At 41.2% G+C, this 14,520-nt stretch overlaps 1 protein-coding gene across 1 annotated transcript in view; it reads left to right on the plus strand.

Annotated features, from left to right (window-relative positions):
- Positions 1-14,520, plus strand: part of THSD4 (thrombospondin type 1 domain containing 4) — a 686,742-nt gene that overhangs the window by 310,478 nt on the left and 361,744 nt on the right. Inside the window, exon 7 of the mRNA XM_050796270.1 lies at positions 2,233-2,369. Coding sequence (XP_050652227.1) covers positions 2,233-2,369 — 137 coding nt within the window. The remainder of the gene's footprint in view (positions 1-2,232; positions 2,370-14,520) is intronic.

The following is a 14,520-nucleotide window of genomic DNA, read 5'->3' on the forward strand; positions in this document are numbered from 1 at the left end:
TAGGAGATGAGTTTTGCCTCCAACTTGTCACTTCCTTTCTTAAGCCTGTGTTTTAATCTATCAAATGATGATTTGGTTTGAAATAAATCCCAAAGGTGCTTCCATTTTGGTATTCTTTTATTTTTTTTTCCCCCCAAATAACCTCTTACATCTTTTGGGCAGCCAAGGGAAGAAACCAGGTCTCTTGACTTCTAAGATAGAGCTCAGAGTACCTAGATGATGCAATCATCCGGAACCATGCGGTCGCAGAGGCTCCATGTTATTTCCTGTTAGAGGTTTTCACTGGCTTTGGAATAGAAGGAAGTTTATTGCTATGACAGTCAGGCAGCCACACTGGGGAAATATGCTGTATCGTGTTGTGTAGGAAAAAGTCAGTATTATCCAATCTGGTAATCTGATTTTAGACAGCCTGGAACAGGCTATGGCTGAGCAAAGCATTAGTCTTGTCTCCAAAACAGTTTTTTTTGTTTTTTTTTTTAAATCCGTGTGTACTTGGCTTGTCTGTCTCTTTCAGATAGAGAAATATATCTTGCCTGAAATTTATTTTCATTCTTATTTTGGAAGCAACTAAATTGTTCTGAGATGTTCCTTGTAGCAGTAATTAATTTAGCATTTACTGAGCACCGTCTGTGTGCCAGGCTTGGTATGAAGTGATAGAAATGTAGAGAAAGACTCTGAGGTAGGGAAATATATCTAGCAGGAGGAGGGGAGAGAAAGACAAGGGGGAGAAAAGGCTGATATTCATTTATCCATCCCTTGTTTGATTCCTCAGAGGTTTGTTTAGCATTTGCTATGTGCCAAGCTCTGTGCTGGGTTCCTGGGATACAAAAGTAAAGAAGACAGAGACATCCTGTATTATCGCAAAACCACACTGCAACATAGCATGGTTAGCCCTGAAACAGAGGAGGACACATCAACCTGAGAGGGGCTAGAAGTACAGGTGGGATCCAGATTCGTGGCGGACTTCCTGAGGAGGTGACCTGGAAATACAAACAAATTACAAATGCAGGCCAACCAAGTGAGAGAAGGAACAGTTAAGCAACGGCTAGAGAGAGGGAGTGCTTAGTTGTGTGTAGAATGTGTATTTAGGAATGTGAATTTAAGGAAGAACAGGAGGAAATGAGGCCATAAAGGTAGGCGAGGTTCCGCTCTTGAAAGAGGTTTTATCCATCGCTTAGAACTTTGAACTTCAACCTAGAGTGATGGAGAAGCCACTTAAATATCTCATAATGGAGGAATTATTACAGGAAGCTGCAGCCATTTAAAAAGGCATACAGATGATATAACCATGTAGATATTAAGTTTAAAAAGCAGAATATGGCTGGGTGTGGTGGCTCATGTCTGTAATCCCAGCACTTTTGGAAACCGAGGTGGGTGAATCACTTGAGGTCAGGAGTTCAAGACCAGCCTGGCCAACATGGTGAAACCCTGTCTCTACTAAAAAAAAAAAAAAAAAAAAAAAAAAAAAAAAAAATCAGCTGTCTGTGTTGGCAGGCACCTGTAATCCTAGCTACTCGGGAGGCTGAGGCAGGAGAATCACTTGAACCCGGGAGGCAGAGGTTGCTGTGAGCCAAGATCGCGCCACTGTGCTCCAGCCTGGGTTACAGAGTGAGACTTGTGAACATAAAAATTGTGTGCTCACTATGATTGCTGATACATGAAATATATTTAGGTTGGTCTTGGACCAACATAATTAATTATGACAATGGCAAAGCATGGGAGGATGTCTAAAAGTAGAATCTGTTACTTGCATGGTGAGAGTCTTTAAGAATTCCTTTATAATATTCACTCAGCATTGTATCACTACTATATGCAAATAGATCAAGATACAATCCCTTCCCTCTGTCATCGAATATGGGGAGAGCTGATAACTTTCATGCACTTTTAAAGAGTGTGTGATTGTGAAATGTCTAGAATAGGCAAATCAATAGAGACAGAAAGTAGATTGGTGGTTGCCAAGATCTAGGGGGAGCAAGGAATTGAAATGACAGCTCACAGGCACAGGGCTTCTTTTTGAGCTGATGGAAATGTTCTGGAATTATATAATGGTTGTGGTTGGACATACAACCTTATGAATATACAAAGACTTATTGAACTGTGTAGTTGGTTAAAATGCTTGATTTTATGTTATATGAATTTTATCTCAATAAAAATTATAGGAAGAAAAAAGGTGTTGATTCCACAGAGATGATATTGCTTATACCTCACCTTTATTTTATTTTATTTTGGTAGTGAAAGGCAATCGCAAATGTGAATTGAACTGCCAGGCAATGGGCTACCGCTTCTATGTACGGCAAGCTGAGAAGGTCATCGATGGCACCCCTTGTGACCAGAATGGCACGGCCATCTGTGTGTCTGGGCAGTGCAAGGTAAGTGCCCCTGAACTAGGGTGAATTCTTAGGGTGTTTGATCTGTGACTGCTGACTCCATTGTTTTCCAGGGAGGGACTAGGCTGCTAGCTGCCCCCAGCCCACGTCGGGGCCACTGAACCATGCGCTCTGGGAGGAGTGGGCTGAGATAGGGCTGCTTGGTCAGCCCTGACTGTGCTTTTGATCTTTGGGCGTCACTAGGTCCCACTCTAGCATTTCCATTATTAAGTGACTTATGTTGACACCACATGCTTCACAAGGGACACGGCAATCTTTGCTAGTTGGATCTGGAGCTCCTTCCTTGCCTGTGAAACAGAGGTTATGGAAAGGGCACTGCTGGTTAAATCAAGAAATAGTTGGCGTCATGAGGGTGGCATTTTAAGGGAATGGCATATTTTATCTTGCCTCTCCCCAGAAGGGGCAGGCTTCCAAAGGAAAGTTGATTCATGCCTTTTATAGCAGAAGTTGTACTTTAAACAGGAAGTTTTCAACCTCCTTGGGCTTCTGAAGTCTGTTCCAGGAACTCCCCGCCTGGCGTTCTGCAAACATTCTGGGCTTGAGAGAATCCTTGTGGGATGTTCAGTGTTGACAGAAAGCACCATTTGGTTAAAAATCGGCATCTTAGATGAAATGGCACAAATTCTGTAGCCACATTAATTTGCGCTTGGACTTCTACCCTCCTTTCGTCTACATACGTATTAGTGGAGCTAAGCTTTAGCAGGTAAATGACTCTGGAGCCCAAACGAAGAGTCTATCTTAATTAGCACTCTATAGCTAGCTGGCAGACCGAGTTTTATCACAGGAAGAGCTCTTTGGCTACAACACCTGGAAGTTCCTATTATACTTTGAATATAAATTGCTACAGTGTTTAATATTAGGGATATTGAGGTGTGATTTGTGAGCACAGCCTATCCTCCCAATAACATTTTGAATGAGGAGGTTTCAAATAGGATGCAAAATAACTTATAAAGCAGGATTGATATTCTCAGATTTTTAAAAAGTGTATTTTTAATTGTTATGAGTATGTAATGGATGTATATGTTTATGAGGTATATGTGATATTTTCATACAGGCATACAGTGTGTGATGATCAAATCTGGGTAATTGGGATATCCGTCACCTCAAGCTTTTATCATTTCTTTGTATTAGGAACATTCTAGTGCTACTCTTTTATTTTATTTTATTTTACTTTATTTATTTATTTTTTGAGGTGGAGTTTCACTCTTGTTGCCCAGGCTGGAGTGCAATGGCATAATCTCAGCTCACTACAACCTCCGCCTCCTGGGTTCAAGTGGTTCTCCTGCCTCAGCTTCCTAAGTAGCTGGGATTACAGGCTCACGCCACCACGCCCAACTAATTTTTTGTATTTTTAATAGAGACGGGGTTTCACCATGTTGGCCAGGCTGGTCTTGAACCCCTAACCTCAGGTGATCCACCCACCTTGGCCTCCCAAAGTGTTGGGATTACAGGCGTCAGCCACCTCGCCCAGCCTCTACTCTTTTAGTTATCTTAAAATATACAATAAATTATTGTTAGCTATAGTCACCCTATTGTGCTACCAAACACTTGATCTTATTAATTCTAACTGTATTTTTTTGCCCATTAACTATCCTCACTTTATAACCCTGTCCCTACTACCCTTTCCAGTCTCTGGCAACCGTCATTTCACTCTCGGTCTTCAGGAGTTCAATTTTGGTTTTTTAGCTCCCACATATGAGTGAGAACATGTGCTATTTGTCTTTGTATGCCTGGCTTATTTCAGTTGACAGAATGTCCTTCAGTTCTATCCATGCTATTGCAAATGACAGGATTTTGTTCTCACATTTTGAATGCAAGTTCAGAAAGGAACAAGGTGTCACTTGATATCTGATGTGTATGAAATATCTTTGGAAGAGCAAACACTGAAAGAATTAGGATGCGGCATAGACGAGGCAGGAAACATCATGGGAAACATCATAGCCTCCAATTTTCCGCTCCTTTGGAAAAACCGCTGGTTTTCACACATCGTCTCGGAGCTTCAGCGTCCTCAGAAAATACCCAAGGGCATTCTCTTAGAGTTTTATGATCTCCAACTTTTATGTTCTCTGTTTCTAAATGTTACTGAACTAAAATGATGGGCCTGATAGCAATCTAGCTTTATCTTTCAGATCCCAAATCAACTGTTTAATTTCCTGAATACAGGTGCACACTGCTAAGGAATGGTGAATGTAGTGGTAGAGTATAATGGTTACAAACCTGCCCCCCGAAGTCGAATTGCGTGGGTTCAAGTCATGCCTCTTCCACTGATTTACTGTGTGATTTTGTAAAAGTTACTTAAGCTCTCTGTGCTTCTGTGCATCATCTAAAAAATGAGGAGGATGGTACCTACGTCCTGTGTTGTGGTGAAGAGTCATGACCCTATAACAGGGTCTGGCATTCAGTAAGCATACTGGCATTCATTAGTATTATCACTGCGTATGCCTACATATATACCATTGTACCTGGATTTTCTATGCAAAAGTATTTGCCTTTTCTTGTTGGTTATAGATTTGTCAGATACAGATGCTCTTTTGGCTCAGCACTCTCACGCTATAGGGTGAATCACTGGGGGATTGCAGATTCTGATTCAGTAGGGCCTGGGGAACAGCCTGGGAGTCTGCTTTTCTAACAAACTTCCATGTGATATTGATGCTGCTGGTCCCTGGATCATATTTTGAGTAGCAAGGTTTTAAGGGACACTGATGAAAATATAGTTAACAAAGATCCAGAAATATAAATATATGGTGGTGAGATGACTTGGAAGGAATATGAAATGTGGTCTCTTCACTGGGAGAGCACGTTTTCTTAGTATTTCATTAAAAGTCTATTAGCTGATGATACAAAAGAAAAGCAAACACTTATAAGGACATGGGTATGGATTCTTACTAATTGATGAAAAACATTCAAACTTTACGGCAACACAGTTTGCAGATAATAATTGCTAAAAGCCTGAAACAGACATTTTCCAGGATGTGAGTATATTAATAGGGTTCTGATGCTACTAGGACTACGTGGATGCTACTTTGCATTTGTTCTCCGCATTTGCCTGAAGTTCCCTCATTGAAGTTGTTGGAACCACTGACTATCCCGTCCTCTCTAGAACTTCAGTTTAAATAATCAGAAGTACATTTGCTTCCCAGGCTGAACTTCTGTTTACTTTGCAACTTTCAAAGGGTGACGTGTCCTGTTTTAAATATTTGATTGGATGCCCAGAATTCAAATTGATTTCTCCACCTCTCTGACTTGTGGCTGAGAAAGCTGTCGCTCGCAGACAGTTTTCCCTAAGATGTGTGTCTGCATCTGAAATAGTGACACAAAGCCTCTCCTGGCCACATAGAGTTGAAAGAAATAGGCAGGCTTGCAAGAAAAGTTAATGAAAGGTGACAAGCATTGCATAATAATATAAGCCAAGTCTACAAAAGAGTCCTCATGAGAGGAGGGCACTGTCCTCACATCGAGCCAAGTAAAGGTCCCAGGCCCACCCATTGCTGGCTTGAATGCTCTGTTTCAGCTCAAGCTAGAGCCTGTGTTTACCCAGTTCTGGAGCTCCCTGTGTTTCATTTATTCTTAAAAAATTCTTAATTTATCACTTTTGTGGGCACATAATAGATAGAGTACATGAGATAATTTAATACAGGCAGACAATACGTAATAATCACATCAGAGTAAATGGGGTATCTATCCCCTCAAGCGTTTATCCTTTGTGTTATGAATGATCCAATTATACTCTGAGTTATTTTAAAATTACATTATTATTGACTATAGTCACCCTGTTGTGCTATCAAATGCTAGATATTATTTATTCTTTCTATTTTTTGTACCCATTAACTATCCCCACCTCCCCCTTAACCCCCACTACCCTTCTAGCCTCTGGTAGCCATCATTATCCTCTCTATCTCCATGAGTTCAATTGTTTTAATTTTTGGCTTCCACAAATAAGTGAGAACACGGCAAGTTTGTCTTTTTTCTTTTCTTTTTTTTTTTTTTGTTTAGATGGAGTCTTGCTCTGTTGCCTAGGCTGAAGTGCAGTGCTGCAATCTTGGTTCACCGCAGCCTTCGCCTTAGGCAGTTCAAGCCACTCTCCTGTCTCAGCCTCCTGAGTAGCTGGGATTACAGGCATGTGCCACCACACCCAGCTAATTTTTGTATTTTTAGTAGAGACAGTGTTTTGTCATGTTGGCCAGGCTGGTCTCGAACTCCTGACCTCAGGTAATCCAGCCACCTTGGCCTCCCAAAGTGCTGGGATTACAGGTATGAGCTACCTCACCCAACCCGAAGTTTGTCTTTTTGTGCCTGGTTTATTTCACTTAGCATAATGACCTCCATTTCCATCTATGTTGTTGCAAATGACAGGATCTCATTCTTCTTTGTGGCTAAATAGTACTTTATTGTGTATATGTACCACATTTTCTTTATACATTCATCTGTTGATGGACACTTAAGTTGATGCAAATCTTGGCTTTTGTGACTAGTGTTGCAATAGACATGAGTGTGCAGATATCTCTTCGATATACTGATTTCTTTTCTTTGGGGTATATGCCTACCAGTGGGACTGCTGGATCACATGGTAGCTCTATTCTTAGTTTTTTGAGGAACCTCCAAACTGTTCTCCATAGTGGTTATACCAACTTACATTCCTACCTACAGTGTAAGAGGGTTCCCTTTACTCCACATCCTCACCAATATTTGTTATTGCCTCACTTTTAGTGAGTTATTCACTCACATTTGAACTGGGGTGAGACAATATCTCATTGTGGTTTGGATTTGTATTTCTCTAATGATCAATGATGTTGAGTAGGTTTCCATATACCTGTTTTCCATCTGTATGTCTTCTTTTGAGAAATGTTTATTCAAATCTTTTGCCCCTTTTAAAATCAGATTATTAGACATTTTTCCTATAGAGTTGTTTGAGCTATTATATATTCTGTTTATTAATCCCTTGTCAGATGGGTAGTTTGCAAATATTTTCTCACATTCTGTGGGTTGTCTCTTCACTTTGTTGATTATTTTCTTTGCTGTGCAGAAACTTTTTAACTTAATGTGGTCTGATTTGTCCATTTTTGCTTTGGTTGCCTGTGTTTGTGGGGTATTACTCAAGAAATCTCTGCCTAGTTCTATGTCCCAGAGAGTTCCCCCAATGTTTTCTTGTAGAAGTTTCATAGTTTGAGGTCTTAGATTTAGGTGTTTAATCCATTTTGGTTTGATTTTTATATATGGTGAGAGATAGAGTTTAGTTTCATTCTTTTGAATATGGATTTCCAGTTTTCCCAGCACCATTTTTTTGAGGAGACTGTCCTTTTTCTAATGTATGCTCTTGACCCCTTTAATGAAAACCCTTTAATGAAAGTGAGTTCACTGTAGATGTGTGGATTTATTTCTAGGTTCTCTATTCTGTTCCATTGGTCTATATGTCTGTTTTTATGCCAGTACCATGCTGTTTTGGTTACTATTGCTCTGTAGTATAATTTGAAATCAAGTAATGTAATTCCTCCAGTTTTCTTCATTTTGCTCAGGATTGCTTTGTCTATTCTTAATCTTTTGTGGTTCCATATAAATTTTAGAATTGTGTTTTTCTATTTCTGTGAAGAATTTCATTGGTATTTTGATAGGTATTACATTAAATCTGTAATTTGCTTTGGTTTTATGGACATTTTAACAATATTAATTCTTCCAATCCAGGAACACAGGATATCTTTCCAATTCTTTTGTGTCCTCTTCAACTTCTTTCATCCAGGTTTTTTTTTGTTTGTTTTTTTTTTTTTGAGACGGAGTCTCGCTGTGTCGCCCAGGCTGGAGTGCAGTGGCTGGATCTCGGCTCACTGCAAGCTCCGCCTCCCGGGTTCACGCCATTCTCCTGCCTCAGCCTCCCTAGTAGCTGGGACTACAGGCACCTGCCACCTCGCCTGGCTAGTTTTTTGTATTTTTTAGTAGAGACGGGGTTTCACCGTGTTAGCCAGGATGGTCTTGATCTCCTGACCTCATGATCCACCCGTCTCGGCCTCCCAAAGTGCTGGGATTACAGGCTTGAGCCACCGCGCCCAGCCTCATCCATGTTGTATAGTTTTCATTGTAGATCTTTTACTTCTTTGGTTAATTCCTGGATATTTTATTTGTAGTTATTGTGAATGGGATTAGTTTTTAAATTTATTTTTCAGATTGTTTGCTGTTGGCATATAGAAATATGTATGTTTGCTGTTCCCATATAGAAATGTTACTGTTTTTTGGATGTTGATTTTGTATTTTGCAACTTTACTGAATTTATCAATTCTAATCACTTTTGGTGGAGTCTTTAGTGTTTTCCAAATATAAGATTATATCATCTGCAAACAAGGGTAATTTGACTTCATCCTTTCCAATTTGGATGGCCTTTATTTCTTTCTCATATCTGATTGTTCTGGCTAGGACTTCCAGTACTACGTTGAATAACAGTAGTGAAAGTGAACATCCTTGTCTTGTTCTAGATCTTAGAGGAAAGGCTTTTGGTTTTTCAGTATGAAACTGGCCATGGGTCTGTCATATACGACTTTATTATGTTAAGGCATGTTCCTTCTATACCCAAGTTTTTCAGAGTTTTTATCTTGAAGGGATGTTGAATTTTATCAAATGCTTTTATTAGCATCAATTGAAAGGTCATATGGTTTTTGTTGTTCATTCTGTTGCTATGAGATATCACATTGATTGATTTGCCTATGTTGAACCATCCTTGCATCCCTGGGATGAATCGCACTTGGTTCTGATGAATGATGTTTTTATTGTGTTGTTGAATTTAGTTACTAGTTTTTTTCTGAAGGATTTTTTGCATCATGCATTTGGAATTATTCCCTGCTCCTCTATTTTTTAGAATAGTTTGAATAGGAGTTGTGTATTTAATCTTATTTAAATGTTTGGTAAAATTCAGTGAAGCCAATGGGTCCCAATCTTCTTTACTGGGAGACTTTTTATTACTGTTTCTATCTCATTACTTGTTATTGGTCTGTTCAAGTATTGGATTTCTTCATGGTTTAATCTTGATAGGTTGTATGTATCTAGGAATGTTATTCATTTATTCTACACTTTCCAGTTTATTGACATATAGTTGCTCATAGTAGTCACTATTGATACTTTGAATTTCTGTGGTATCAGTTGTAATGTCTCCTTTTTTAGCTCTGATTTTATTTATTTGAGTCTTCTCTCTCTTTTTCTTAGTCTGAGTAAAGGTTTGTCCATTTTATCTTTTCAAAAACTAACTTTTCATTTTGTTGACCTTTTGCATTATTTTCTTCATTTCAATTTCATTTATTTCTGCTCTGATCTTTATTATATCTTTTCTTTTTCTTTTTCTTTTTCTTTTTTTTTTAGACAGAATCTTGCTCTGTTGCTGAGGCTAGAGTGCAGGGGCATGATCACAGCTCACTGCAACCTTGACCTCCAGGCTCAAGCAGTTCTCCCAGCTCAGCCTCCTGGGTAGCTGGAACTGCAGGTGCATGCCACCACACCTGACCAATTTTTAAAATTTTTATAGAGATGGGATCTCGCTATGATGCCTAGGCTGGTCTTGAACTCCTAGGCTCAAGCAGTTCTCCTGCCTCAGCCTCCCAAAGTGCTGGGATATAGGCATGAGCACCATGCCTGGCGCGATCTCGGCTCACTGCACTCTCCGCCTCCTGGGTTTACGGCATTCTCCTGCCTCAGCCTCCTGAGTAGCTGGGACTACAGGCGCCCGCTACCGCGCCCGGCTAATTGTTTGTATTTTTAGTAGAGACGGGGTTTCACCGTGGTCTCGATCTCCTGACCTTGTGATCCGCCCGCCTCGGCCTCCCAAAGTGCTGGGATTACAGGCGTGAGCCACCGCGCCTGGCCTTAATGACTTATTTCTGGCATTTTGTTGTTTGCTGATTGTTTTGTAGTCTTCTTTCTTTCCTTCCTTCCTGTCTTCCTTTTAGTGAGTGTGATTTTCTCTGGTAGTATGTTTTAATTGCTTGAGTTTTGCTTTTTGTATATCTGTTTTATGATTTTGGGTTTGGTTACCATGAGGCTTGCAAATAATGTCTTACAGTTCATTATTTTAAACTGATTATCACTTAACATTGATTGCAATTAACAAAATAACAAGCAAAGAGAAACCAATAAAAATTTTACACTTTAACTTCGTCTCCTTGCTTTTTAACATTTTGTTGTTTCTATTTATGTCTTATTGTACTGTCTATGTCTTGAAGAGTTATTGTTATTATTTTTGATAGGTTCATCTTTTAGTCTTTCTACCCAAGGTAAGAGTGATGGCCAGGTGCAGTGGCTCACACCTGTAATCCCAGCACTTTGGGATCACTTGTGATTAGGAGTTCGAGACCAGCCTGGTCAACATGGTGAAACCCCATCTCTACTAAAAATACAAAAATTACTTGGGTGTGGTGACATGCACCTATAATTCTAGGTACTCAGGCATGAGAATTGCCTGAGTTCGGGAGGCAGAGGTTGCAGTGAGCTGACATGGTGCCACTGTACTCCAGCCTGGGTGATAGTGAGACTCTGTCTCAAAAAAAAAAAAAAAAAAGAAGTAGTTTACACACCACAATTACAGTGTATAATATTTTGTGTTTTTCTGTGTACTTACTATTACCAGAGAGTTTTGTATCTTCAATTGATTTCTTATTGCTCATTAACATCCTTTTCTTTCTAGTCTCTTTCTACTCCCTTTAGTATTTCTTATAGGATAGGGCTTGTGTTGATAAAATCCCTTAGCTTTTGTTTGTCTGGGAGAGTCTTTATTTCTCCATCACATTTGAAGGGTATTTTCACCAGATATACTATTCTATGGTAAAAGTGTGGTTCCTTTAGCATTTTAAATATGTGATGCCACTCTCCCCTGGCCTGTAAGGTTTCCACTGAAATGTCCGCTGCCAGATGTAATGGCGCTCCATTGTATGTTATTTATTTCTTTTCTCTTGCTGCTTTTAGGAACCTTTCTTTTTCTTTGACCTTTGAGAGTTTGATTATTGAATGTCTTGAGGTAGTGTCATTTGGGTTATATCTACTTGGTCTTTTGTAGCCTTCTTGTACTTGAATATTGATATCTTTCCCTAGGTTTGGGGAGTTCTCTGTTATTATCCCTTTGAACAAACATTCTACCCCATTTCTGTCTCTACTTCCTCTGGAAGGCCAATAACTCTTAGATTTGAACTTTGGAGGCGATTTTCTAGATCTCGTAGGCATGCTTTATTCCTTTTTACTTTTTTTCTTTTGTCTCCTCTTGTGTATTTTCAAATAACTTGTCTTCAAGCTCACTAATTCTTCTTTCTACCTGATCAATTCTGCTGTTAAGAGACTCTGATGTATTCTTCAGTATGTCAGTTGCCTTTCAGCTCCAGAAATTCTGCTTGATTCTTTGTTAAATGTATCTGATAGCATTCTGAATTCCTTCTCTGTGTTGTCGTGAATTCAGTATGTCAGTTGCCTTTCAGCTCCAGAAATTCTGCTTGATTCTTTGTTAAATGTATCTGATAGAATTCTGAATTCCTTCTCTGTGTTGTCCTGAATTTCGTTGAGTTTCCTCAAGACAGCTATTTTGAATTTTCTGACTGAAAGGTTACATATTGCTGTTTTTTCAGGATTGGTCCCTGATGCCTTATTTAGTTCGTTTGCTGAAGTCACGTTTTCCTGGATGGTCTTGATGCTTGTGGATGTTCATTGGGGTCTCGATAGTTCAGAGTTAGGTATTTATTGTAGTCTTCACAGTCTGGGTTTGTTTGTACACAGTCTGGGTTTGTTTGTACTCGTCCTTCTTTGGAAGGCTTTCTGGATATTTGCAGGGACTTGGGTGTTGTGATCTAAGTCTTTGGTCACTGCAGATGTATTTGCATTAGGGGACACCTTAAGCCCACTAATGCTGTGGCTCTTGCAGATTCATAGAGGTACCACCTTGGTGGTCTTGTGTAAGTTCCAGAAGGATTCCCTGGATTACCAGGCGGAGACTGTTGTCTCCCCTTACTTTCTCCTACAAGAATGTAGCTTCTCTCTGTGATAAGCTGCTTGGAACCAGGGAAGGGGTGACATAAGCACCCCTGTGGCCACCACCACTGGGACTGTGCTGGGTCAGACCTGAAGGCAGCACAGCACTGGGTCTTGCCCAAGGCCTGCCATAACCACTACCTGGCTACTGCTTATGTTCACTCAAGGCCTAGGGCCTACAATCAGTAGGTGGCAAAGCCAGCCAGGCTTGTATCCTTCCCTTTAGGGTGGCAAGTTCCTTCCAGCCCTGGGCTAGTTCAGAAATACCATTCAGGAGCCAGGGCCTGGGGTCAGAAACCTAGGAATCAATTGGTGCTCTATTCTACTGCAGCTTAGCTGGCACCCAAGACAGAAGCCAAAGTTCTTCCCACTCTTCCTTCCCCTTTCTACAAGCAGAGGAGTCTCTCCCTGTGGCCACCACCTCCACAGGCCCACGGAGAGCAATGCCAGGCTCTTGCTGATGTTCACTCAAGGTCTTTAGAGCAGTTGGCTCCCCTCTGGCCCCGGGCAGGTGCAGAAATCCTGCCCAAGTCCCAAAGCCTGAAATTAGGGACTCCAAAAGCCCACTTGGTGCTATACTCCACTGTGGCCAAACTGGTATTTAAGCTGCAAGACAAAGTCCCCTTTACTCTTTCCTCTGCTTTTCTCAAGCAGAAGGAGTTTCTCTCCATAGCCACCACAGCTGGGAATGCCCTCAGTCACAGCTGAAGCTAGAAGATCTCAGAGTCTTACCCGAGGCCCACAATGTGTACTACCTGGTTACTGCTGCTGATTATTCAGGGCCCAAAGGCTCTTTAGTCAGCAGGTGATGAATCCTGCCAGGACTGGGTCCTTCCCTTAAAGGCAGCAGGTTCTCTTCTGGCCCAGGGTATGTCTAGAAATGTCTTCTGGGAACTATGGCCTGGAATGGGGGCCTCAGGACTTACATGCTGCCGTATCCTATGGTGGATGAGCTGGTATCTAAGTTGTAAGAAAAGACCTCTTTCCTCTTCCCTCTCCTTTCCTCAAGTGGAAGGAAGCAGTTTCTCCCATAGAGGCAAGTGCACTGCCTGGGGTTGGAGGAGGGGTAGTGTAAACACTCCTTTGACCACCCTGGCTGGTGTCTCACTGGGTTTCATGCCCCCCAAGTCCACTAGCTCCAAGCCCAACATAGCAGCAGAACATTCCCAGTGATTACACGGCTTGTGGCCTAGACTGCCGTTCAGGTATATTTAGGACCCCAGAGTACATTAGCCCACCGTGGCAAGCCTTGCCATAACTCACGTTCTAACCACTAGGATGAACGAGTGCCCTTTGAACTAGGCCTAGTCTCAGTGCTCCCTCCATGGCAACAGCTGGGTTCTGCCTGGTGTTGCTTTCCACTGCGATAGGGCAGCACTGAGCTCCAATGCAAAGGTGGGACAGTGATGTGGGAATCACGGTGCTCTCCCTCCCAAAAGTGGACAGACTCTCTGCGCCCTGTGGCTGCTGCTGGGGAATGGGAGAGGATTGGTGTCAGTGATTCAAGACTGTCTTTCCTACCCTCTTCAGTGTCCCTTTCAGTGATCTTAAGTTAAAACCAGGTTATGTGATCACTCACCTGATTTTGGTTCATATGAAGGTGCTTTTTTGTATAAATAGTCATTAAATTTGGTGTTCCTGTGTGGAAGATGATGATGAAGGCTGCTATTCAGCCATCTTGCTCTGCCTTTCCTCTGCACTTTAGACTCGAGAGTTGGAATAAGGGCAAGAAGAATGTGGATGTCCTAGGCCTACCTTGGTGAGGGTCGGGGAACAGAGAAAATTGGGGTTGATATCTAGTCCCTTGGTGTGGGGTGATACTCCATTTTTTGACAGGGACTGGAAGGAGTCTAAATGTCGGCTTTGGGCTAATTACTGCATATCGAAAGGCCTCGAAGGGAAAGGGCAAGTAGAGCTCTCATTCTGTCATTTCCAAAAACAAGAGGATGTATTGGAAGCCCACAGAAGTTCTCCCTCCCTCACCCCAATCCCTTTTGCCAGACATCAAAAATGAGTATCTGGCCAGCCTTCAGAGAGGTCTCAGAGACACTCCAGCCCTCCCCAGTCATTACTGTCATTTACACAAGCGAAATATCACTTAGGTCTAATTAACAGAGAGCACAATTATAATTTCTATTATTAAACATCA

The sequence above is a fragment of the Macaca thibetana genome, chromosome 7, assembly GCF_024542745.1.
Source record: "Macaca thibetana thibetana isolate TM-01 chromosome 7, ASM2454274v1, whole genome shotgun sequence".
Lineage (NCBI taxonomy): Eukaryota > Metazoa > Chordata > Mammalia > Primates > Cercopithecidae > Macaca > Macaca thibetana.